Raw genomic sequence first — 27812 nt, 5'->3', positions numbered from 1 at the left:
TAAAAAAGCCTATTGCTGGATAGGGGTTTAAACCTTTACATCCTTGGACACTGGCTTTGAATTGAATTAAGTTTCCTGATGTGGCACGCAGAAGGGAATCCCTAATCAGTCCATTGGACTTTACTGTAAGGAAATCCTCCATAGCCCATTGCTCCTGATTTCCCATCTGCTGAGAAAAGATCAACATTGATCTGGATTTTCCATTCTGGTGGAAACACGTAGATTTTTTTTTAACAGTGCCTGACACTACAGGCTGAGAATTGTGTGAGGGGGAGGAAATGCTGGAGAGAAAGATGCAAGAGGAGACGGAAAATTAGATCAGCCCCACCGCTATCCACATCAACAGAAGAAACCGACATGAGAGCCAAGTTAGATCTGTACTAGGGTGACCTGGAAATATTGAAACCATGGTAGGGGAGTCTATAACGAGGGGGCATAGATTTAAGGTGAGAGGGGAGAGATACAAAAGGGTCCACAGGGGCAATTTTTTCACTCAAAGGGTGGTGAGTGTCTGGAACGAGCTGCCAGAGGCAGTAGTAGAGGCGGGTACAATTTTGTCTTTTTAAAAGCATTTGGACAGTTACATGGGTAAGATGGGTATAGAGGGATATGGGCCAAGTGCAGGCAATTGGGACTAGCTTAGTGGTATAAACTGGGCGACATGGACATGTTGGGCCAACGGGCCTGATTACATGTTGTAAACTTCTATGATTCTATGCTGTTTTATCAAATACTTTGTGTTTTTAATGAATAATTAGCACTTCAAAAACAATTCTGTTGCAGATATTTTGTCTTAATGTAGTTTGTAATGCATGTTAACTGAATAACTACTTGTAACAATTAACCAAAAAGGATGATAATTGCATTGTTTTTTGGGCTGCAATTAGATTTTGGCAATATGTAGGAAAATATTTAAAGCTACAAAGAACATACTGGTAAAATATCAATTAAAGGCTCACAGCTTTGATAACTCAAGGGGTTAATTATACTCTACATTTCAAATTCTGGAATAGATGCTCATCCCATGCAGTGGACTCAGATGAAGCATTAAAAAAAATATGAAAAGGTTTTGATTCAACAGGTTTGAGCTTGGTGTTGAGACAGAAAATAGATGAGAGCTAGCTCTGCATAGAGTGTAGCCAGCTGCTGCTTTTTTACATTAATTTCTGTCTGTGAAATGGAACTAGTTCTACCAGTGCCACTGGTTAGCACTGAAAAATAATTGGGGAAGAAGAGCTAACTTTGGCTTTGTCCTTCATTATAGTATCGTAACTAAAATGCCATCAAATTTAACCATACTTAAGTGACATTTCATAAAATGTCCATTCAAAAATGTGCATACTCAATAGGTACTACATGTTAGCTTCACAAGCAATTTAATCTGTCTTTTTTGGAAAAGAATAGTCTTGGAACCACCCACATTTCATATTAAAGTATTTAAGAAGATAACTTCAAAAAAAACTTTAGGGATTTCATAATTAAAACAAAAGAAATGTCCACAACTAGAACAAAAGCAAAATACTGCAGATGCTGGAAATCTGAAATAAAAACAGAAAATGCTGGAGAAACTCAGCAAGTCAGGCAGCATCAGTGGAGAAAGAAACTGAGTTGATGTTTCAGGTCGAAGACTTCCACAACTAGTACTTTCTTTGTACAGTACATTGAAGTTTAATTATTGGGTAACTTGAAGGATCAATCTGAAAGAGTGCTGAAAATCTTTCAGTGCAGTGCAAATCCATGTGCAGAGAATACTGATTAACCTGTTGCACGTTTGGCACATTTCTTGTGCATTATTACTGCTCTGTCTCATGAAAATACCCTTATGACATTGTCTTCTACTTTTTGTGTCCTTAATTAATCTAGCGGTTGACAGCGTATTGAAGAGGATGACAATAATTGGGGTTATCTTATCATTCCGTTCACTAGCACAGGAAGCACTCAGAGATGTAAGTATTGATGAAGAGTTGCATATATCCTATGAATAATATATCATTGTGGTCAAATAACTAAATGTCGTATAACACCCCTAGAAATAGCATTGGCGTCGCTAGAGGAGGAAATTGTTTTATAAGAGCAAACCTGTTATGAGAAGGCGGTGGATTAAAGGGATTTCGCTTGAAAGTTAGTATTGAATCTTCTTCCACCACCCTTTCAGGCAGTGTATTCCAGATCATTACAACTCGCTGCGTTTAAAAAAAAATGTTTCCTCATGTCGCCTCTGCCTCTTTTACTGATCACCGTAAGTTTGTGGCTACCGACCTTTCTGCCACTGGAAACAGTTTCTCCTTATTTACTCTTTTTTAAAAAAAAACGTTCATGATCTTGAACACCTCTATCAAATCTCCTCTGAACCTTATCTGCTCTAAGAACAACCCCAGCTTCTCCAGTCTCGTCACATAACTGAAGTCACTCATCCCTAGTACCGTTCTAGTAAATCTCTTCTGCACCCTCTCTAAGGTCTTGACATTTTTCCTAAAGTGTAGTGCCCAGAATTGAACTTAAAACTCCAGCTGAGGCCTAACCAGTGTTTTATAAAGGTTAAGCATAACTTCCTTTCTTTTGTACTCTATGCCTCTATTAATAAAGCCCAAGATCCCACATGCTTTTTTAACAGCCTTCTCAACTTATACTGCCACCTTTAAAGATTTGTGTCCATACAACCCCGGGTTTTTTTATTTCAAAATATACTTCATTTCATAAAATGTAAAGATACCACAAATCCAAGGCGATACAATTCAAAGCAATACAACACAGATCATATACAATACGATTCCAATATTACAATTTAAACACAGTACATATCTTTTAATACTTGCTGTAAAGAACAAGGTGGGATGGCCTTACATGGCCTTTCCCCATAGAGCTTTTGCATAGGTTGCACCTCGCTTCAGTGCGTCCCGCAGCAGGGGTTCCTGGACCTTGGACTGTGCCAGTCGGCAACACTCGGTCGTGGACAGCTCCTTCAGCTGGAAGACCAGCAGGTTTCGGGCAGACCAAAGGGCCTCCTTCACCGAGTTGATGGTCTTCCAGCTGCTGTTGCTATCTGTCTCTGTGTGCATCCTGGGAAACAGTCCATAGAGCACAGTGTCCTGTGTTACTGAACTGTTGGGAATGAATTGGGACAGATACCAACACACCCCTCTCCACACCCTCTGCGTGAAGGGGCGGTCCATCAGGAGGTGGACGACTATCTCCTCCCTGCCGCAGCCTCGAGGGCAGCTCGCGGTGGCACTGAAATTCTGTGCGTGTTGGAAGGACCGCACTGGGGTGGCCCTTACCACCACCATCCAGGCTACATCCTGGTGCCTGTGGGTCAGTTCCAGCGACGAGACGTTCTGCCAAATGGCATCGACTGTCTGGTCGGGGAACTGCCCGATTGGATCCACCTTCTCCTTTCCTTGCAGGACACTCGGAACGTTCCGTGTCAACCACGGTCTGACGGCCTTGTGGTCAAATGGGTTCCTCCTCAGGAACTTCTCCACCTAGGACAGGTGGTGGGGTATGGTCCAGCTGAACGGGACCCAGGTCTCTCTGTTCCTGCACTCCCTTTAAAATTGTATCATTTAGTTTATAGTGCTTCTCTACATTCTTCCTGCCAAATTGTATCACTTCACACTTCTCCGCGTTAAATTTCATCTGCCATGTGTCTGCCCCTTTCACCAGTCTGACTCTGTCCTCCTGAAGCCTGTTATTATCCTCCTCATTGATTACTACACTTCCGAGTTTTGTGTCTTCTGCAAACTTTGAAATTACACCCTCTATACCCAAGGTCATTAATATATATCAAAAAGAGTAATCCTAATACTGACCCCTGAGGAACACCACTGTATACTTCCCTCCAGTCTGAAAAACAACTGTTCACCACTACTCTCTGCTTTCTGTCCCTTAGGCAATTTTATATTCACGCTGCCAATGTTCCTTTAATCCCATGGGCTTTAATTTTGCTAACAAGCCTATTATGTGGTACTTTATCAAATGCCTTTTGAAAGCCCATGAACACAAAGGGTAGTGGGAATTTGCAATTCTCTCCCCCAAAAGACTCTGTATGCTGGGTCAATTAAAATATTCAAGACCAAGATCGAGAGATTATTATCAAGGGATGGATCAAAGATGGTTAAATGGAGTTGATATACAGATCAACCATGATCTAGTTGAATGGCGGAACTGGCTCGAGGGGCTGAATGGCCTACTCCATGAGACGGTTGCCCAATGAGGAGAGATTGAGTGAAATGGACCTATATTCTCTGGAGTTTAGAAGAATGAGGTGTGATCTTATTGAAACGTATAAAATTCTGTGAGGGCTTGACACAGTTGATGCTGGGAGGTTGTTTCCCCAGGCTGGAGAGTCTAAAACTAGGAGTCATAGTCTCAAGGTAAGAGGTCGGCCATTTAGGACCGAGATGAGGAAAAATTTCTTCACTCAGAGGGTTGTGAATGTTTGGAATTCTGTACCCCAGAGGGCTGTGAATGCTCAGTCGTTGAGTGTATTCACGATTGAGATCGATAGATTTTTGAACACTAAGGGAATCAAGGGATATGGGGATAGGGCAGGAAAGTGGAGTTGAAGTAGAAGATCTGCCATGACCTTACTGAATGGCGGAGCAGGTTTGAGGGGCCATATAGCTTCCTGCTGCTCCTATTTCTTATGTTCTTGTGTTCTGCACCATCACACTTGAAAGCATCACACTTGCAAAGGGTACACCACATTTGCACTTAATTGTGCACTCAAATATATTCATAAAGGAACAATAAATCACAGCTGAACAGGTAGAAGATGTACCAGGGAACAAGTTGCAAGAGAGCATGTAAACTACCATTCAAGAATCAGCAGTCAGCCGACAGATAACAAAACAAACTAGCAAGGATCAGGAGGGTAACCAATGAACTCATTCAAAGTATTACTTTGAAAATGCTTTCAGATGCCATCGTGTTTCAGTAACCTGAGGATATATCTATAATATATTGAGTCTCACGTAGAGTGCACATTTACTGTATGTGGAACATTCCCTGTGCAGTTTCCTGTCACACCATATCCATTACTCCTGTTCATAATACTTTACTGTGAGACTTAACCTTGCTCTTTCCAGCCTCATTTCTTATATTTACCTCTGGCTCATTTTTCCTATTTGACACACTCCTGCTGCTCTTTCAGGCTTCTGAGCTGTGAGCAACAGCTCTTCCTACCTGGGGTTGATGAACATCAGGCTTCTCGCCCAATCAGAGCTGTTGCTGCCTCTCTCTGCTACCAGGCTGACTTCTCACTGCATTTCCAGCCTGTAAGTTATTGAAAGCATTTATGTGCCTTGCTGCCACTAACCTGATTCGCCTGTGGCCCAAGAATCAACCCCACAGTATTGGGGGTTTTTCTTCGACAGCTGCTACCAAGATCCCAGTCATAATTGGGTCATCGTCCCTTTTGGGCCGTCCCCAATGCTTCCATACTGCCAAAAAATTTCCTTTTCTCCCACATTCCTGTTTGCCAACACAGCCTCTTCCCAGGGACCTGAAACAGCCAGGAACGTGGGAAAAGGTGCTTGCCGTGCTGTGGGATGATTTGGCGGGGGTGGGGGGGTGGCGGTAGGTGGGTGGGTGGAATGGAGGGGTGGAAGGTGAGTAGCGCTGAAGCCCCAAAATGGACATGAGACTTTGTCACATTCTCCCAAGCCCCCTGAATGCTGCTAGACTACAGATCCTCCTACTCATCACTCACCAGTTTCATCCCCTCAATTCTCCCAGAACATGCCCCCACTACCCCCAATGCTCCAGCACCCCTTTCCCTGTTCCTTGCGGACTTTCGGAATCCTGATCACAGCATTCCTGCACCCCGGGACCATCCCAACCCAGTACTTTTGTACCCCAGAACCATCTCCTCCCAATGCCTCCAGACCCAAGATCCTGTTGCTCCCAGATTCAGAGACCTCTCTGAACGCCCCTAGATGCCAAAACCTCCTTTCCAGCACTGCCGAGTCCCAGACTTTTCTACCAGCAGGAAAAGAGTTAATACAAGCAGTTTTTTTTTGAGAACAGAACATTTGTAATTGAGACTTTTAACAGGTTTTGATGAATGTGGTCCTTAGGACTTGATTTTCAAACCTGCTTATTACCTAATATGTTGAATATTTCTTTATCAGGTCCTGTCCTGCCACATTCCCTTTCTTGTGAGCTCAGTTGAAGATTTCAAGGACCACATTCCGAGGGAGACAGATATGAAGGTAATAGTGTTTACATCCTAAATTTTAAAGATAAAGTATTTATTGATGTGTATATATACAGCTTATTTGAAGTAAAGAAAGTGTCCATTAATGCTAATTAGGTAGGGCTACAGTTTGCAAAAAGCTAACCTTATAGTAATTGGACACAGTTCATTTAATTGTAATAAGTTTTTATATAGTCACTTAATGTGCTGCATATAGCAATAGAGTATAAATTCTTGCATATGGTGTGCACTTCCTGTCTACAAATCTTACTTCCTCTTGTCATGGTTCTTGAGTAATGCTTTTTGTGTTGACATTTGTAATGGAAACACTCTATATAAACATTTATAATGGGGAAAAGCTATTAAATGCAATAAATTTGGCCATAACGAACGTAATGGGGCTTTTGGGAAGCAATCCAGCCAGAAATGTGTTAAATATGTAACACATGCATTTGAACTCCAGCAGCACTAGACTAGCCATTAATTGATAGAGATAAATTTATTGAATTTAACGATCCAAAAGGACTTTGGTAGGATCACGCCAAGCATTATTGGGTTAACTAAATAAATGTGCCCTGAATGTATCCATTGGACTTCGGCGCAAGCGTCTCATCCATAAATTGATCTATTCAGTTGCAATTATTTAATACATGAAACCAGGCTTCAGGAACAACAGCGCACCCACAAATTAATTAACTAAAGTGACCCTCAAATTTCCCATCACCGCTACTACACCATATCTATTTTCTTATAAACGCTATTCCTGAGATTTATGTCGGCAATGCAACTGGAGATTCACTTGAAGATATTATAATTGAACATTTTTGGTACCTAGTTATGTTTTGGATTTAGTAACTAGATTTCATATGTATATTGTGTAAATAATGTTATTTGACGATTTATCTTCTCTTTAGATAAGCTACCTCTAACCTACATTGTGTTGGATTTTTTTGTGTGTAAATGTGGTTTCTTAACATATGCAGGTTGCAATGAATGTGTATGAGCTTTCTTCGGCATCTGGTTTGCCTTGTGAAATTGACCCAGCATTGGTGGTAGCTTTATCATCGCAAAAGTCAGGTATGTGACTGCACGTGCAACTGGGTGAATCAGCGCATCTTTAGACCGTCCACCATCCAATCCCTAAACATTCACTCCCTTCACCATCGGCGCACTGTGGCTGCAGTGTGTACCATCCACAGGATGCACTGCAGCAACTCGCCAAGGCTTCTTCGACAGCACCTCCCAAACCCGCGACCTCTACCACCTAGAAGGACACGAGCAGCAGGCACATGGGAACAACACCACCTGCACGTTCCCCTCCAAGTCACACACCATCCCGACTTGGAAATATATCGCCGTTCCTTCATCGTTGCTGGGTCAAAATCCTGGAACTCCCTTCCGAACAGCACTGTGGGAGAACCTTCACCACACGGACTGCAGCGGTTCAAGAAGGTGGCGCACCACCACCTTCTCGAGGGCAATCAGGGATGGGCAATAAATGCTGGCCTCGCCAGCGACGCCCACATCCCATGAACGAATTTTTAAAAAAAGACAGGAGACCTTTCAAAATTGTAACTTATGAAGTTCCTTTTTTGGGGGTCTGGTGCAGACTTAAAATTTAAGATCAGATTGTTGACCTGGGAAAATTCAGAACAACAATGGAAATGACATCAGGAGTAGAGGAATTTGATTTGATGTGTTCCTGCAGGCTGTTGGATAATTCCAGGTCCTTGCCTATTATTATATTGGAAATGTTGACACAAAATTTTGAACCTGAAAGCAATCGATCTACTCAGTGCCACACAACATGCAGCATTCCTGAATTGAGGAAAGTTTTATTCATTCACGAATATATTGCTAATAAAATAATTTCTGTTAATGCTATAAAGTGCACAGTTACATGGAGAATTTTCAGCAACAGTTTTTACCATATCTATAATTTATTTTATTTTGATCCAAGTAGAACTGGTAACATTGCTGTGGGCCAGAATTACAAGACCATCTTTAAATGTTACACATTGTTAGGCTATGTAATGTAGAAGCCTTACTGACTAGTTGTATCTTATTTAAGCGCATGTCCATACTTACGTAGAAATACACAGAAATTACAATATGGAAATAGACCGTTCGGCCCAACCCGTCCATGTTGGTGTTTACCCTCCACATGAGCATATCATTCGAATCACATTTACCCACCTTGTTCCCATATCCCTTCAACCCCCTAGCCTTCATCCACCCATCTAATTTAATCTTGAACATTGACATAGTTTGTGCCTCAACCACTAACCTTGGAAGTGAATTCCACAGTCTCTCAACTCTGAATAAAGAGGTTTCTCCTGCCCTCTGTTCTGTATCACATAACATTTAATCCTATCTCTCTGGTTCTTGACCCCTCAGCTACTGGAAACTGTCTGCTTCTATCTACCCTGTCACATCCTTTTATAATTTTGAACACTTCTATCATATCACCCTGTAATCTCCGTTGTTGGAACAAAAAAAGTCTCCATTTATCATGTCTTTCTTCGGATTTATATTTCCTCATACCAGGCAGCATCCTAATGAATCTGCGTTGAACCCTCTCTAAAGCCTCGATATCCTTCCTAAAGTGTGGAGCCTGATGCAGCACACAATACTCTTAAGAGGTCTTATTAAGACTTTATATAGGCTCACCTTTATTTCTTGGCTTTATATTCTATACCTCTTCAGAGAAAACCTAGAATACTATTAGCATTTTTAAAACCTTTTCAACCTGAAGTGCTGCCTTTAATGTCCTGCGAACCTGTACCCCCAAATCCCTCTGCTCTTCTACCAGCACCAAGCCTACTTTCATTCAGAGTATAACAACTACTTTTTTTTCCCCCAAAATGCATCGTCTCACACACTAACATTGAATTCCATCTGCCACTTTTTAGCCCATTCCCTCATCTTATCAACATCCCGTTGTAGCTTCCTTTGGTCTTCTAAAGAATTACTATACCTCCTATTTTGGTGCCATTTGCAGATTTCAACACCACTCCCTCCAGGCCGATATACAGATCATTGATGTATACAGTAAACAAGTGACTGCAGAATAAAACCCTGTGGGACACCACCACCACCCATTTCCAGACACCCTGAAAAACTGCCCTTAACTCTTCCTCTGTTTTCTACCTTCTAACCAATTTTTAATCCAGTTTGCTATCCTCTCTATAATTCCATACCGTTAATCTTCTCTAATATTCTCCCATATGTACTTTTGATATAAACTGATGTTATATCCTTTTGTATGTACTAAATATTTGCTTGTACACAGTGGAGTGTTTAGTAATCTAGATGTATACAATGTTTTCATAGATGACAATCCTACTGGTATTTTTTGAAAGATGTATGCTTGGACAATTGAACACTTCTTTAAGCACCCGTGAGGCTTATTGGCTATATTGGCTATCATTTGACAGCTTGGGTTCTCAAATCACTTCACAAAAGCATTTTGAGAGTTTAGGTTCCTAATACTAAATTATAAATAAAATATTTAATACCAACATCATTAACCCTCCTACAGCTCTCTGGAGCCTCTGGGATTGGAGACCTATCTCCAACTACTTCAAAGTATTTTTTTTACCTCTGCTGTTTAATTACACAATATTTGATGTTTGGTATGAAAATACACTTATTAAAATTCAGTGTACCCAAATTCTTTTCTGAAATTCTTTCCAAATGTTTCATGGTAGGTGTCACTTAGCACATATTTCCTTTAACTCTGCTGTACTTAATTTGGTTTTGACTGCAGGATTAAATGTTGGAAAAAGGAGAGCTGGTAATTGCTAAAGAAAAATTGTGTGCTGCAGTGTGCAAGGATCTGCCCAAATATCTGTGAAATTAAGCTGAATAGTAAATGTATGGAATTAGAAAGGAGGAAAAATTTCCCGGTAATCGTATTTTCAACCAGAGAGACAATATAGCATTATACAACAGAAAAGTGAGCTAAAATGTGATAAAATTTGCATCTGCTAGGACCTTTAATTTAATCTTACAAATAAAGTTATTAGCCACAGTGGAGAATTTTCTCTAATTTCTCAATATAAAACATAACTTGTACATTAGAAATTTTTTTTTAAATCTGAGAAAAGGGGATAAGGATTTGGTTCCATCCACGTCTTATCTACGTGGGCTCATAGGACTGTACTATGCTAAATTGCATGTACAAGAGAAATTACAGCAACATTTCAAACCACCTTTAAATATAACAGTTTCTTCTTGTAGCCAAGTGAATCATAGGGCCCGATTTTGAAAGGGCGGTGGGATGGCAGGGGGGTGGTGGGGGGAGGGGTCAGTGGGCACGCGGGTAGCCCAACTAATAACATCTTACCGTTTCCCACGTGATCACAAGTTAATTGATGGCCCTTAACGTGGCTTCCAGGCTTGCCATTTGAAAGCTGCGCGGTGGGCGGACTGTACACCCGCATGACGGGCTGTCAGCTATTTAAAGGGCCATTGCTCCAAAGGCTTTTGCTGCAGCAAACACCAAAATACACAATGGAGCAGCACAGGTGCAAGGCTGCTCCAATGTTTAATGATGCCTCACTGCAGCAGCTACAGGCGAGGTGAGGAGGAGGAGGGAAGTGTTTTACCCCTCTGACGGAAGGAAGTGCCCTGCCTCTGCTACCAAGAATGCCTGTCTCGGTTGCAGAGGAGGTCACCAGCAGCAGCAACGCCTCCCACACCTGAGTCCAGCGCACAGGAGGCGCTTCAATGACCTAACTCGGTCAGCAAAAGTGAGTACACTTATTGATTCTCCTGCATTCCGTGTTCCATATCACCGCATCCCATCCCCCCCCCCCCCCCCCCCCAACCCCAATCATTCTGCACTGCCAAGACTACTCCATCACATCACTCCTCAAATCCACTTAAGGCTCATCCTCAACTTACCTGCACTTCCTCACCTCCCATTAGTCACCCCACCACTACCACTTACCCCAGTCCTCATCCAATGTGATGGGCTCTGTCTCATACCCACCCTCTCATGCATCTCTTTCATGGTCAGCCTCACCCAAAGCAATGCATTCCATCAGCTGACCACTTCACCATCACTTACTCACACGTCTGTACTTTCTCCCGTTCTAGGAGAAAATGCATGCGAGAGGGCGAGGACTGGAGGGGAGCCTCAAAAGATGCGGAGGAGGAGACCCCGCAGATCAGCCGCACCCTCGAGTGCCTGTCCGTCGGGGACACCAAGACTGGTACCCCACAAACGTCTGGTGATACAACTTTAACATTCATCTTACACAATATGAATTGATGTTAATGCTTGCCATGTTGAACACCTCAGTATGCTCATCGCAACATCTGTGATGGTGCTTAATATTGCCTTCCGTTCTCTTACAGGTCATTCAACGACCGCAGTGACGGCAGAGGGCGATTCCTCAGAGGACCTCCAGGTCTCTGAGGGCGCACTATCACATTTAAACGAGCCATCCACCACCGCAGATACTCACACCTCGGTGAGTCCTAGTAGTTAGTTAGTTGGGTTGACACCTGATGAGTCACCCCACACAAGTGAGCACGAGCAGACACTGGTGGCAGGGGCAGCTGTGGAGAGTCCATGTCAGGCGTACTCTTCTGCAGGCTCTGCTCAGCTGAACGCAGATGCTGAACCCCGGGGACCATCCTTTAAAAGGAGAACGATCGAGGGACTTCAGCACATTTGCGAGGTACTGGAACAGGTGCTATGCACACTCTCCACAATAGTGCAGAGGATGGAGTAGACCAACTCCTGCTTTAGTGGAATGGTGGCACAGGTATGGGAAGAAATCTGTGAGATACTGTCAAAGGCATGTGCGCAACTGTCTGAGACAGTGTCGCAGGTAAATGCAGGAATGTCTGCTGTGGAGAGACGGCTAGCCTCTGTTTAGCTTCAAGCACGGCTCAAAAATGAATCCATTCAGGCCCTGACAACAGCCGTTTGGACTCAGGATGAACAACGTTCTGCCACCTTAAACAGGCTGACAGATACTTTAGAAGTGGCCTTCCAAGGCATCACACGTGTCCTCCAAACTGTTGTCCAGCAGGATGATAGGAGTGATGTGGGCCTGGCCCAGGAGAGGGATGATGGCAAAAGGGGACATGGAAGTGGGGACGCCACTCAAAGCGCTCCCATGTTTCACCCGTTGCCCCCCTCTCAACCAGTACCTGCAATGCTGCTTCCTCTAGGTGGCCGAGTCAGCCCCTGCACAGGTGCAGGTGGAGCAGTCTTTGGAGGGGCCCTAACAGGCTGCAAAACCCAGAGGGCGTAGGCCGAAAGCATCTAAGCAGTCAGGGCATGAACATAAGCAACCTTCCACTACCTCTGCTGCAGCCACAGGGGATGCACCACGTAGAAGCTGTAGGAAGAGAAAGGCAAAGGATTTGTGATCACAAAGGGTATGCACAAGAGTGTCTGACAGACTGACATGTTTTTCATTTATTTGTTTTTTTTCATATTTACATTAAATGTTATCATTCTCCCCACTACTGCCACGTCTTGCCCATTCTTGACTGGCTTTTGTGATAGCGCCCTTTCATGAGCTTCACCATGAACGGCGACAGTTGATGCCACCCAGTGGGTCACTCTACAGTGGGTGTATGTGTAGTTGCAGGACTGTTTTGTGCAAGGGCGGGTGATGCTGGTGTTGGCTGTGCTCTTTCCAGGCAGTCTGAGGACTGGACTCTTCACATTTTCTGATGTTAGGAGAACCATTCACATATCAGTGACTCCCTGGCCTCTCAAACAGCCAGATGAACCACTGCTCTGGCCATGGGTTCGCCCCCCCTCCCCCCCCACCGCCGCCACCTCAATGTGGATGGCAGATGTGGATAGGGCCTCCTCAAGCAGCACCCTTCTCGTGTTGTGTCCTGCACAATGTGGCACACTACTATAATACATCCCACTCTGTCTGGTGTGTATTGAAGCGCTCCCCCAGAATGATCAAGGCACCTAAATCGCATCTTGAGCAGCCCTATTGCATGCTCAGTTGTGGCAATGGGGCTGTCGCTGTATCAACGCTGTTGCTCGGTGATGGGGTTCCTCAGAGGTGTCATGAGCCACGTGTGCAGGGGGTATCCCTTGACCCCAAGGAGCCAGCCCTTAAGGGTGTTTGGTGCGTGGAAGAGCCCCAGAATGTTGGATTCCCTCAGAATGAAGGAATTGTGGCAGCTGCTAGGGAATCTGGCGCACACGTGACGGAATCTTTTGCCATGGTCACAAACGAGCTGAGTTGATGGAGTGATACCCTTTTCTGTTGATGAACAGTCCTGGCTCATGTGGAGGTGCTCGTATAGCTATATGGGTACAATCGATTGCACCCTGTACCTGTGGGAAGCCAGCCACAGAGCGGAATCCCACTGCCCTCTCTGTCTGGCTGAGGTCGTCCATGGGGAAGTTGACGTATTGCGAGGCCCTGCAAAACAAGCCGTCTGTGACCTGCCTAATGCACTTGTGTGCAGACAACTGAGACACCTTGGGGATGTCACCGGTGGCACCCTGGAATGATCCGGAGGCGAAGAAGTTGAGGGCAGTGGTGACTTTAACAGCGGCGGGTAACAAGATGCCGCCGGGAGCAGCTCGGCATAAAGGAAGCTGCAGATGTCTGCGACCACCTGGTGACTCTCTCTCAGCCTCTGTATGCACTGCTCCTCGGAGGGGTCCAGGAAGCTGGGTCTGTAGACCCTCTGGTGAGCGTAGTGCCTCCTGCGACGTCGCGCTCTCTGTTGTTGCCTTTGTGCTGTTGTGCACGTCCCTGTGGTGCAGCACTGTTTTGGAGCTCCAAGTGCACGCTGTGCCTGGTGAGGATGGTGATGTTGCTCGTCCTCGGATGTAGTGGTAAATGCAGCCATGGCGCCCCCATCCTGATGTTGTCAATTTGAGGGGTCCTAAAGTTGGTAAATATGCATAAGCAGAAGAATTCTGAGTAAACCAAGAATTTTCAGTCTCCCAGATCTCCCAGCCAGAAGTTTGTCTGAGACACCTGAGTGCCCTGCTGCAATAACTTACCTTTTATCTCCATCCATCAAACAGGCTTTTAAACTGGCTGGCTGCTGCCTGAAACACGTCTCCTTGAACATGGAGTATTCCCCACAGTGCGGGGAACACGCTGAGATTGAATTAAAATCGCACCCCTGCCTCAATCTCCATAAAATTAACGATTTAAACAAGATCAACAATGTCAATAAGTGCTTTAACTATCGTCCCGGCCGCTTTAATTGCCGGCGGACTTCTGGATTCGTGTAGCACGCACACAGGTGCGTGTGTGGCAACCCCAGAAATCAGGTTGTAGCAGGCTTCTGAACCCGCTTGGGATTTTCCCGATTTTCGCAGCCCCCAAAGCACCCGCAGTTCCATTTTAAAATCGGCCCCATTGTGTTTGAGCCAGTCGTTCCCTGTTCAACTTTTTTCTACAAAAGAAACTCCAAACAAAAAAAATCTCCATGACAGCCAAGTTTTCACCAGATTTGTTTCTGCAAAAAAAAAAATGTTTTCTCTTTATCCCCCCAAGTTTAGATAAGAATTTTTCATCTGGATAGGATCTGCTCTGTCTGACCTTCCTAACAGTACTGAGACATTTCCAATGTGAGAACTGTCTACTTTTTCCTCATATGACAATTTACTTTTGATACATAAAAACAGTTCGTCCATTAAAAAAAGATTAGAAAGACATTTTTGAACTTTACAGACCTATTTAGCTTTCAAGCCAGGATTTTTTTAAGACATTGCCCCTAAAGCAGCCCATACAGTGTTACATTTTGTTTGTGTAACTAAAAGTTAAAGACAATACTAGCAGAACTCTTTCACGATAATTGTTTCACAGCATGGTAATATTTTTCCTGTCAAAACTGCATTATTTTTGTTTTTGATGACATTACTGTCAGGAGAATCGATTTGACATCTGTGGAAGTGGGGGATAACACTAACAGTCGGGTCTGTTCTTGTACCTGTAAGTATCAAAATGAATGGGCTATGAGCCATATATGACCTGCAAATTCTGGCTATCTGGTTCACAAAGCCCTAGTGGAACAACAATGTGCATTTATAATGTACCTTTAATGTAGAAAAACATCCCAAGGCACTTCACAGAGGCAGAAGGAAAAACAGATGCTGCACCAAAGAAGGAAAGATTAGAAGGGGTGGCCAAAAGCCTGATCAAAGAGATAGGTTTTAGGAGAGTCTTAGAGGGGAGGCAGTTAGAGGAGTTTAGGGAGTGAATTCCAGTGGGTGGGGTCTATGTAGCTGAAGATACCACTAATGGTGAGGTGAAGGATGGGGGCATATGTTGGAATCAGAGGAACAGGGAGTTTGCAGGATGGTTGTCGGTTGAAGGAGGTTAGAGAGAGAGGGAGGAACGAGGCCATGGAAACACTTTCTATTTGTGCTTATTCTTGCTCCACTGCATTCTCCTGTATGAATTTGGCAGTTTGGAAATTCTAAATCCATCTGTAACTTAGGTTGGGGGAGGATACTTTTGTGTCAAATTAATTACACAAAATTAGCTTTTAATTTAAAGATGCTGTGCTAGTGTTTTGTTTTGTATATCATTGTGGCCTGCAAGGCTCCGTGATATAGTACTAAGTGGCTCATTAACACACAAACTTAGGACCACCCCCCCCCCCCCCTCAAGGCTGTACACTTTAGTCAGGACAGTCTGCATGTAATGCTGTAATGATAGCATTTTGGTACTGAGTTCACCTTACTTTTAGTGTAAACTCTGCATGAAATTGGTATTACAACAGATTTACTGATTCCTATGGAATTGATGCTGTTTTACTTCCTGTCAGTTCCACAAAAATAAGAGTCAGTGCACTTTACACTATATCTGATCCAATACAATAGCTATATTGTACACAGTGTGAATGAAGTCTGATCATAGGAACACGAGCAGGCCATTCAGCCCTCGTGCCTGCACCGCCATTTGATAAGATCATGGCTGATCTGTGATCTAACTCCATATACCCGCCTTTGGCCCATATCCCTTAATACCTTTGATTGCCAAAAAGCTATCTATCTCAGATTTAAATTTTAGCAATTGAGCTAGTATCAATTGCCGTTTGCGGAAGAGTTCCAAACTTCTACCACCCTTTGTGTGTAGAAATGTTTTCTAATTTCGCTCCTGAAAGGTCTGGCTCTAATTTTTAGACTCTGCCCCCTACTCCTAGAATCCCCAACCAGCGGAAATAGTTTCTCTCTATCCACCCTATCCGTTCCCCTTAATATCTTATAAACTTCGATCAGATCACCCCTTAACCTTTGAAACTCCAGAGAATACAACCCCAATTTTGTGTAATCTCTCCTCGTAACTTTCTCTTGAAGTCCGGGTATCATTCTAGTAAACCTACGCTGCAAGGCCAATATGTCCTTCCGAAAGTGCGGTGCCCAGAACTGCTCACAGTACTCCAGGTGCGGTCTAACCAGGGTTTTGTACAGCTGCAGCATAACTTCTGCCCCCTTGTACTCCAGTCCTCTAGATATAAAGGCCAGCATTCCGTTAGCCTTATTGATTATTTTCTGCACCTGTTTCTGACACTTCAATGATCTATGTACCTGACCCCCTAAGTCCCTTTGGACATCCACTGTTTTTAACTTTTTACCATTTAGAAAGTACCTGTTCTATCCTTTTTTGATCCAAAGTGGATGACCTCACACTTGTCTACATTGAATTCTATTTGTCACAGTTTTGTCCATTCACCTAATCTATCAATATCGCTTTGTAATTTTATGTTTTCATCTACACTGCTTACAATGCCACCAATCTTTGTGTCATCGGCAAACTTAGATATGAGGCTTTCTATGCCTTCATCTTAAGTCGTTAATAAATATTGTGAATAACTGAGGCCCCAAGACAGATCCCTGCGGGACTCCACTAGTCACATCCTGCCAATGTGAGTACCTACCCATTATCCCTACTCTCTGCCTTTCACTCAGCCAACTTCCTAACCAAGTCCATACTTTTCCCTCGATTCCATGGACTTCTATCTTAGCTAACAATCTCCTTTGTGGGACCTTATCAAATGCCTTCTGGAAGTCCATATAAATAACATCCATTGACATTCCCTGTCAACTACTTTAGTCACCTCTTCAAAAAATTCAGTCAGGTTTGTAAGGCACGGCCTACCTTTCACAAATCCATGCTGGCTCTCTCTGATTAACTGAAAATTCTCGGTGTTCAGTCACCCTATCCTTAATTATAGAATCCAGCATTTTCCCCACAACAGATGTTAGGCTAACTGGTCTATAATTCCCTGGTTTCCCTCTCCTTTCTTAAAAAGCGGAGTGACGTGCAATTTTCCAATCCAGAGGGACAGTTCCTGAATCTAGAGAACTTTGCAGATGCCCTAACTATAATCTATCAATGTGCTCACCTACTTCCTTTAAAACCCTGGGATGGAAACCATCTGGTCATGGGGATTTGTCGCTCTTTAGAGCTATTATTTTCTTCATTACTGTTGCTTTATTTATATTAATTTTATTGAGTCCCTGTCCCCGATTCAATATTAGTTTTCTTGCGATTTCCAGCATGCTATCCTCTTTTTCTACTGTAAATACTGACGCAAAGTAATTGTTTAACATGTTCGCCATTTCCCCATTGTCAATGACAACATCCCCACTTCCAGTTTTTAAGGGGCCAACACTGCTCCTGACCACCCTCTTTTTCCTATTATAACTAAAAAAAAGTTCTTCGTATTGGTTTTGATATCCCTTGCAAGTTTCTTTTGATACTCTCTTTTTGTAGCTCTTACTATCTGTTTTGTGACCCTTTGTTGATCTTTGTATCTTTCCCATTCGCCAGGATCTGTGCCATTTTTTGCCTTTTTGTATGCCCTTTCCTTATGTCTTCTACCGTCCCTTACCTCTTTAGTTGTCCATGGCTGTTTTTTTTGGCAAGTAGAGTTCTTGCCCCTCAGGGATATAAACCGATTCTGTATCACTCTTCTGATCATTCTTGTTACTGGTGTAAATCTACTAGTAGATTGGCATCAGTAAACAGGTTGAGTTGTTAGGAAAGTGACCCACACACATTTAATGCTCCAGTTTCCGACATAACTTAAAGCGTGCCATGTAGAATTAGCCAGGTGCGAAGTACAGAGAACTATGTGATGTTTCATTCATTTGGAGTTGGAATTGCTGCTGCTGCTCTTGCAGTGTAACAACAGCATAAGACTTTACTCCGATTCTTTTGTAAGAAGTGCCAACAGTAAGGCAGCAGTTCTCCGAAGTGGGAAATTCATCAAATCCTTCAGTAATTCCAAACCTTAGGACTAAGTGCCTTTCGTTCGAGTGTTTAGTGCTGTTGATGAAAAGCTTAAATTTGATTGACCTTGGACAGGTGTTCCTTTAGGAGTACCGTTATCTCTGGATGTTGATGAATAAATCATTTAATAAGTTTCAATTGTTACAATAGTGGTTATAGTACTGGACTAGTAACCCGTAGTTCATGAGTTCAAATCTCACCATTATGAAATTGAATTCAATAAAATGACCATGAAAGTTGCTGGATTGTTGTAAAAATGCAATGAAGGGAAGCTGGCACCTCTGCCTCATCTGGTGTGTACACAACTCTAAATGGCCTCTGAAGTGACCCCATCACCATCTCAGGGCAATTGGGGATGGGCAATAAATGCAGCCTTGCTGGCATCACCCACATCAACACATTAAAAAAAATACTCAACTACCAATAGCAGAAATAGCCAAAATACTTTGCGACTATAACATGTAATCGGTTCAATTTGTTGAGTTGGTGAAATATTCCCAACCTGTTTTGCCCTCCTTCAGGTGAAGATGCATGGATATCTATTCCTTGAGTGAATTTGTAGCCTCTGATGTCTTCCCAAGCTTCTGCATCCGTTGATATGAAGATTCAAAACGTACTTGTTTATTTGAGATCTTCCTCATTTAGGAAACGTAGCTAGTTGCCTAGATTCCTAAATCTCCAGAGGTTGCTAAATCTGCTTTTCATCAGTGCCTTTCCTACATTACAACATGACTATAGCCAATGAAGTACAAAGTGCTATGGGATGGCCTGAGGTCGTGAAAGGCACTATATAAATGCTGGACTTTCTTTTTAAAATGTACTATATAGAGTTACTAGTCAGTGAGTTTCTCCCCCGCCACCACCCCCCCCCACCCCCCAGCCAAAAGTTACCTGGAACATCCCAGTAATTCAATTTCATCCAACCTTTTTCCTGCCAACAAGCAGCAGTGGAAAGTTGTCTCCAAAGGTGGATTTTCTCCACATTGAAACTGTAAGTGGAATGGCGATTTGCCATCACTAGTTTCACGCTTGTGTGTGTCCTCAGATAGCTTACAAATGCATATATTTTAGTAAGTTAACTAAAATCTATAGAAGCGAAGCTGGTCCAATGGAATAGCATACTTTCATTTTACTTCAAATCTGGGTTTTAATCCAGTCCGGACTAACGAGATGAAAGTTTTCCCTTTTCTGTCTTACTGCCCATAACCTGACAGAAATTTGGCAAACTGAGCTCATAAAGATGGATGGTGTGAAAAATGGAGAAACTTTCACTCTTCTAATGGAGGAGGTATTCTGAAGGTATAGTTGAAGTCTACTGGGTGAAGCTTTCCTATCCAATAGGTGTTGTGAAATCATAAATCCTTTCTTTATGGACACAGAGAAAATTCTCCCCCTTTGCCATTGTTGAGGCAGTGTAGGGGTTTAATGTGCTATAAATGTCCTGGAAGTTGTCAATTCGTAACTGAGTGCTCAAAGTGGAAAAAAATCCATTGAATTCTGATGCTCTTCACCCTGATGAGCACTTTGGTTTCTGTCTGTTAGACAAGCTGGAAATTGTATCTGAATATCAGTGTGCCCATAAATATTGACTTACAACCTCAGTAAGTTGGACTTAATTAAATTTTAAACAAACTTGTAACTTCCTGTTACCAGGACAGTGGGTGCATTTAATAAATATGCAATGGAGAAATTTTCCATTTGTGGACCCATAATAACTGACCTTCCCTTTGCCCGCAAAAATGCTTAGCAGTAGTGCAAAGTTCAAATTTTAAAATAATGCACTTTTTCTGACACAGTTGCCCAAATGAATTCCATCGTTTAGAACTAACATCCTGACAAGTTCACCAAATATTTATCTCTCAATATCTGCGGAAGAACTTGTAACTCTTATTGGACCTCGGGTCACGTGTTTAAAAAGAAAACACATAAGAAGCCATACTTACAATGCTAAAGTAGCTCAGATATCTTCCACAAGTGCCTTTTACACAAGTGCATTCTCATTTAGGGCTCTTTCCATCTATGTTCTAATATACCTAATTTTAGCGAGCTGTATCATGCTCGCTGTGCACTCTTCACCTGAACCTTGGATCATCATATGTCCTGCATGTTGAACATTTTATATCATGTATGTGGCAGTAGTACTGGTATTGCTCAAAGATTCAAAGAAAGCAGGAGCCTCCAGAATGTGCAGTCAGCATTACCAAGCTGACACAATCATCAATGATTCCCTCCATCATAAGGTCAGAAATGGGGATGTGTGTAATCAGCAGCAAAATGTTCAGTTCCATTCGCAACCCCTCAGATAATGAAGCAGTCCATGCCCGCACGCAACAAGACCTGAACAACATCCAGGCTTGGGCCCATAAGTGGCAAGTAACATTTGCGCCAGACAAGTGCCAGGCAATGACCATCTCCAACATTCAACGACATTACCATCGCCGAATCCCGTACCATCAACATCCTGGGGGTCACCATTGACCAGAAACCTAACTGGACCAGCCGCATAAATACTATGGCTACAAGAGCAGGTCAAAGGCTGGGTATTCTGCAGTGAGTGACTCACCTCCTGACTCCCCAAAGCCTTTCCACCATCTACAAGGCACAAGTCAGGAGTGTGATTGAATACTCTCCACTTGCCTGGATGAGTGCAGCTCCAACAACACTCAAGAAGCTCAACACCATCCAGGACAAAGCAGCCTGCTTGATTGGCACCCCATCCACCACCCTAAACATTCACTCCCTTCAACCCGGCACACCGTGGCTGCAGTGTGTACCATCTCCAGGATGCACTGCAGCAACTCACCAAGGCTTCTTCGACAGCACCTCCCAAACCCGCGAGCTCTACCACCTAGAAAGACAAGGGCAGCAGGCACGTGGGGACAACATCACCTGCACGTTCCCCTCCAAGTCACACACCATCCTGACTTGGAAATATATCACTGTTCCTTCATCGTCGCTGGGTCAAAATCCTGGAACTCCCTACCTAACAGCACTGTGGGAGAACTTTCACCACACTGACTGCAGCAGTTCAAGAAGGCGGCTCACCACCACCTTCTCTCGGGCAATTAGGGATGGGCAATAAATGCTGGCCTTGCCAGCAACACCCACATCCCATGAATAAATGAAAAAAAAAAGCTTTATAATTTGACATAAATCACCCTAAAAGTAACTTTAGGGAATTTTTTTAGTTGAGTCCATGGAAGTTTTCACTGGGGAAAAAAATCACATTAAGTGGGAATGAAATATTTTTACCTTCTGTTGCTCACTTTTTGACCTGCCAATTGAAGTTAGGAGGGACATAAGACAGTTTAAGTGAGTGGGCAAAACTATGGCAAACAGTTCAATGTGGGGAAATATGAGGTCATCCACTTTGGATCCAAGAAAGATAAATTGGAGTATCTTCTAAATGGTGAGAAATTAGGGACTGTAAAGGTGCAAAGAGATTTGGGAGTCCAAGTACACAACTCATTAAAAGCCAGTAGGCAGGTACAAAAAGCAATCAAAAAGGCTAATGGAATGTTGGCCTTTATCCCAAGAGGACTGGAATACAAAGGGGAGGAAGTTATGCTTCAGTTGTATAGAGTCTTGGTCAGACCCCACCTGGAGCACTGCATTCAGTTTTGGGTCCTGCACCTCAGGAACAATATTTTGGCCTTGGAAGGGGAGTATTGCAGATTCACCAGAATGACACAGGGGCTGAGAGGGTTAACTTATGAGAACAGGTTGCATGTGCAGCTTGTATTCCCTTGAGTACAGGAGATTGAGGGGTAATCTGATAGAGATGTTTAAAATGTTAAAAGGATTTGATAGGGTAGACACAGAGAAACTATTCCTCCTCTGGTGGGGGAAATCAGGAACAAGGGGACAATCTTAAAATTAGAGCCAGGCCATTCAGGACCCAAATCTGGAAGCACTTTTTTGCACAAAGGGTAGTAAAAATTTGGAACACTCTTCCCCTAAAAGGCTGTGGTTGCTAGGACAATTGGAGCTTTCAAGACTGATAGATTTTTGTTAGGTAAGGGTATCAAGGGATATGGAGCAAAGGCAGGAAAATCGAGTTCAGACGCAGGTTAGCCATGATCTAATTGAATGACTGAGCAGGCTTGAGAGGCTGAATCGCCTACTCCTGCTCCTGTGAAGGGTTACATTGTTTGAATATTTAACATAATACAGACATTGCAACACTTAACCTTCTAACACTGATATATTTTGGTACCAAGTGTAAGCATAACTTCCTCCCCTTTGTATTCCAGTCCCCTTGAGATAAAGGTCAACATTCCGTGTTTTGTTAGCATTTTTATTGGAGTAGAGTTAGGAAAGAATCTGATTACAATTGAATTTTGAATAATTGTTTTGTAAATGTATTACAAGTTGTGGTTTTAATTAATATTTTCTTTCAATTCTTTACAGAGAACATTAGTCCAGAGGAAGAATATAAAATTGCCTGCCTCCTTATGGTGTTTGTTGCTGTATCTCTTCCAACTCTAGCCAGCAATGTTATGTCCCAGTACAGTCCTGCTATTGAAGGTAAGTACTGATCCTCCAGCAAGGTGTGTCAAGGGCAAAGTAATTAATGAATGAAAAGATTTAAGTTTTATGTGCTATCTTTATAATATACTATTGTTGAGTAATTGCTGATGTCATGTTGGTCCTCTTGGTTTTTCAACACTTCAGAAATAGATCAGGTATTCAACAAAAGATTTATTTAATTTATATTTCAAAATGGTATAAAGATGAGTCCATTAGGGTTAGATTTTATTTGGATTATATACACGGGTGTGGACAATTAACCTATAAATTCATTTTGTCCTACAACACACCATACAATCAACATATCATTGAAGGAAATTGCTACCCCTTTCAGAATTTTGAAGTCAGAACCATGTTTGTTCCATCCCTCTCCTTGAGCCATGTGGCATCTTTAGTTTGTATATTTCTCTTATTGGTATTAATCATTTATACAAATCTTGTTATTAAACATTACCATCAGTCTCAGTCTTGCCCTTCTAATCCTGTTGGTGCAAAGTGGCCTTAGGGTGGGGGTCGGAGGACGACGACGACACCCTGTACCTATCCTTCTATGCTAATACAGGCTGCCAGCATTTGGATTCTTTCTTGGCACTAGGGGGAAAGTACAGGACGCATGTCTTCCGTGCAAATTCAGTATGAGAAAGCTTCCTTCTCTTTCTCTTTGTAGTACCTATATATTTGATTTCAGCCTATGAGTTTTAAGTTTTTACTGAGGTTATGTTTTGATTTCAGCTTAATACCTTTTAGAAAATTTGATTTATGCTACATCTTGGTTCTAAAAGTCTGCATTAACTGCAGAAAAGTCTTTTCGCAACTGGCGGTATCCAATGTCTACTATCAAATGACTAGCTTTTTTTGTGCAAATTCTGTCATATTTCTAAGGCAAGTTGGAGAAAGACTCCCAACAACTGAAAAGATTAGAGCACTTGAGTCATCAGTTCTCTTTAGATACAAAATACAAACCATGTGATTCTACAAGTTGTCGCTACTTCCACAAGGGAAAGTCTGCCAAATGTCAAGAAGGGGATGCATTGGAGTCTGCTTATTGGCCAAAATCCTTTCTTGGAGTCTATGTGAACATTCCTATGTAAGATATTGAATAAGCACTTGGTCAATTTCAAGCACCACAGTGAAAGAATGTAAATTTGATCTGCGTAGAGATTCCTACATCTAAACAGCTGTACTGTAATTCAGGAAAGAACTGGGCGTGGCCAGTTATAAAACCAATCCCAGGTATTAGTGCAGCAGTATTTTGTCTTAATCGATGCTTACCATCTGGTCCCTGGATTATACTGATGGTGCATTAGATTAGAGCTTCTGGTGAGGAGGTTACAGGGTAGAATTTGTGACGATTCACCTCAGATATAATTTTGTTGGAATAGCTGAACTGCTTATCCAAGACAGAGAGGAGAAAGCTAAGGATAAGGAAATTTCAGGTACATATTTATTCATTGTACTATCCACGAGTCCTCTGAGCCTCCACTGCAGTCCCCAACAGAAACCTGCATTTCCTGTATTGTATCTGTTGCTTGGAAGGTCCTCTGGCACTCTATACAAATCTTGTTATTAAACATTACCATCAGTCTCAGTCTTGCCCTTCTAATCCTGTTGGTGCAAAGTGGCCTGAGGGTGGGGGTCGGAGGACGACGACGACACCCTGTACCTACCCTTCTATGCTAATACAGGCTGCCAGCATTTGGATTCTTTCTTGGCAATAGGGGGAAAGTACAGGACGCATGTCTTCCGTGCAAATTCAGAGTGGATGCATGCAAGGTGGATTCCATGCCGTGTTCAATTTGGTGATTCAGTGCTCCTGGACTGCCCAATCCCAGACCGAACACAATAGAATCTAACAAAATTGGGACATAAAATTCCCACACAAAATTCAACGGCATGATCATATGTTGTGTCTAGTGATTCTTTCCTTTCTTATTAAAAGGTCACATTTTATTATGCTCCAAGCATTGGACTCTACTAGGCCCTGCCTATCATTTGGACTTTGGTTATCCTACTTTTTGCAACCACTGGTTGATGGTAATGTTTAATTACAAGATTTGTATAGAGTGCCAGAGGACCTTCCAAGCAACAGATACAATACATGCCTGACTTGCCTTCAATTATCACATTACTTCTCCATACATAAAGCTTGTTCCAAACCCCATACTAGAGATTGTCTGAATCATTGGATTGAAATCTTGGGTCTCTGAAATGTCTAAACTTGACTTCTTCTGGCATATTGAGACATTAGGATCCAGCTGAGTACGGCCTTGTTTCAACCTGCTTGTCAGAATAAATGCCAGCAGGAAATGCTCAGCTGAGTACCCTGAGATGCACTGGCTGGTTCCTGGGAACTCAGTCAGGACAAGGGTGTTGGAGAGGAGGGGAGAATGACTGGACCTCACAGGACCTCCATCCACATCACTCCGAGGCGTGGCTCAACCATCAGATTATGGGCCAATGTTGATTGGCATTGGTACTATCTCACCTCATGCTCCAACTAGTGCTCAGGTGATAGCATAGGCTCCACCACGGATTTTGGATCTTCAACTCCAAACAGCAGCCACTGGTCAGCTTGCATCAGTCCATGTTCACAAACATTTCTCAAGGAAATATAAAAACAGTATTTTGACCAAGGAGCCTCCCATAAGGACACTTTTGGTTCTCTGTCCTCACATTATGGCGTCCACTTCACAGCAGATAGCTGCACTGACACAGGTGGCCTGGCCTTCGTGTCAACCCATGACAAACACAACCCAAAGTGCACAGACTCACGTATTGCCTGACTTTGTTTCTTAAGCCTCAAGGGTTGGAGTGCTGACAGTTATTAGTTGGCCTTCCTCAAATGAGACAGCTGCCTCTGGTTTTTCCCCCTCTCCAAGCAAAAAGTTAAGAAGCTCACCTTAAATGGTTCATTGGGTCTCTCACTTAGTACTTATTATGTTTTTATTTTGTATTGTGAACTGCTTATTACTTGGGGGTGCAGCTTACTGTAGCCTCAAATATAAGCAAGGAAGCCATCATAGATATAGTGGGTCTAACTTTGCCAAAGCTTTGCAGATTTCATCCCACCACCTGTGACATGCTTCAACCAAAGTTGTGCAGGTTGGTGTTGTGCAGACAGTTATGGCAACATGCCTTCCAATAGTCAGGTCAAATGCAATGTGAAAGAGTTAGGCGATTTGTTTGGAGCAGCATCAATGTCAGACTGCTACCCCATACTGGCTCTTAAGTGAGTGATTTTATGCAGCTTTGGATCGTGGTAACAGGGGTTCTCTCAATGTTTCTCCTAGTCTAATTTACAATATTATAAGACACCAGCAAAGTATCCGCATAGTCACCGGAATGGCAGTTAAGGCACAGCCCAAGCATGTTGAATACATCACCCATACTATGAGCTGAAAAAGGCATGTGTCCTTTTCTCCCCAAGGAGGATTTGGCAATGGGACTAAACAGTCCACGAGCATGTTAGAAGTAATGGGGGTCTAGCACAGCAAGTGTGATATATTTTCTACATCTTTTGGCATATAAACTGGCTTGATCTTATGCTGGTTTAGCTGGCAGCCACTTTATCCAATGCAGAACAAACTAGTAAAAGTATGGCTCAACAGTACTATTGTAGTATAACACGTGCAGAAACATAGGATGGGTAGGGGAGAGGAGACTCCGTATTCAGTTGTTCGAGCCATTGTGATGCAGATGTGCCATTGGTGTGGCCAGAAAGCAGTGGATCTGTCAGCCCAGAACCAGGTAGCAGTGCAGAGTGGAGTAGCAGATGCTTTCAACGGGGTGAATTTCAGCACAAAAATGGATGATGCACAATGAAATGGTCTAAGCCAACTTCAAGAAATTGGGTTAATTTGGGTCGCACTTGACAGCCTGCAATCCCCCAGCAGTAGATGTTTTGTGTGCCTTTCTTCAGTGTTCTTTCAAAACTTGAATCATTTGTGGGATTTATGAGAAAGGAAGGAAGGAAGAGATGTTGATTTTAGTTGCTATGCACAAGAAGTCAGGGTTCTTGTACTTGCTGGCCCTAACTATGGATATGCTATTTCAAATTATGTAGAGCAAAGACCTGACCCAAATGAACTGTTATATGTAAGGATCCCTATAATGGGAATCTCAGCCAGGGTTATTTTGTGCTCTACAGCTCTCTTTCAATCGTTACACTTTTTTCAATTGATCAATTTGTTAAATAGTTTTGTAGATTTAGAATTGGTGCAGAAGTTAAAAAGTTTCATAAAATGATCATTTGGCAAGAAATAGAAATTGGAAATAGGGAGCTAGTCAGAAGCATCTGAAAAAGAAAAAGGTTCATGTTTCAGGTATGATTCCACTATATTCCAGCTTTCCAGTATTTGGTTTTTCACCTACTTGGAGCTTAAAACATCACTTATCAAATGCTAGTTTAACAGATTTTCCTAATTCAGAAGAGGTAAAACGGAGGATTCTCTGTTGCAGTTCTTGCGATCCATCTGTAACCTTATCATCTCTGATCAAAAAGAACTAAAAGACAACATGGTATGTGTCATGCACAAAAGGAGGTGGTTTATGCTTCACATTCTGAGGAAGTCATTTAACTCATTGCTCTGTTGATATACACGGTGTCTGTTTTGTCACTTCAAAGTAAATTTTCTGTTTAATTGTACAGGACATTGCAACAACATTCATTGTTTGGCCAAAGCTATAAACCAAATTGCTGCTGCCTTGTTCACCATTCATAAAGGAAGCATTGAAGACCGTCTTAAAGAATTCCTTGCTGTAAGTAGAATTCCTGTTCTTCCAAAAAAAAAATGAAATCGAGATGAATGGTCTGTCAAGGCCCATAGTAC

At 42.7% G+C, this 27812-nt stretch overlaps 1 protein-coding gene across 3 annotated transcripts in view; it reads left to right on the top strand.

Moving 5' to 3' along the window:
- Window positions 1-27812, top strand: part of nckap1 (NCK-associated protein 1) — a 170970-nt gene that overhangs the window by 130515 nt on the left and 12643 nt on the right. For all 3 annotated transcript variants that reach the window (XM_067987687.1, XM_067987688.1, XM_067987686.1), the window contains 5 exons: window positions 1864-1946; window positions 6132-6212; window positions 7180-7273; window positions 22864-22980; window positions 27632-27741. In XM_067987687.1, coding sequence (XP_067843788.1) covers window positions 1864-1946; window positions 6132-6212; window positions 7180-7273; window positions 22864-22980; window positions 27632-27741 — 485 coding nt within the window. The remainder of the gene's footprint in view (window positions 1-1863; window positions 1947-6131; window positions 6213-7179; window positions 7274-22863; window positions 22981-27631; window positions 27742-27812) is intronic.

This window comes from Heptranchias perlo, chromosome 7 (genome assembly GCF_035084215.1).
Source record: "Heptranchias perlo isolate sHepPer1 chromosome 7, sHepPer1.hap1, whole genome shotgun sequence".
NCBI classification, from domain to species: Eukaryota; Metazoa; Chordata; class Chondrichthyes; order Hexanchiformes; family Hexanchidae; genus Heptranchias; species Heptranchias perlo.
This window is presented reverse-complemented; position numbering and strand designations above follow the sequence as displayed.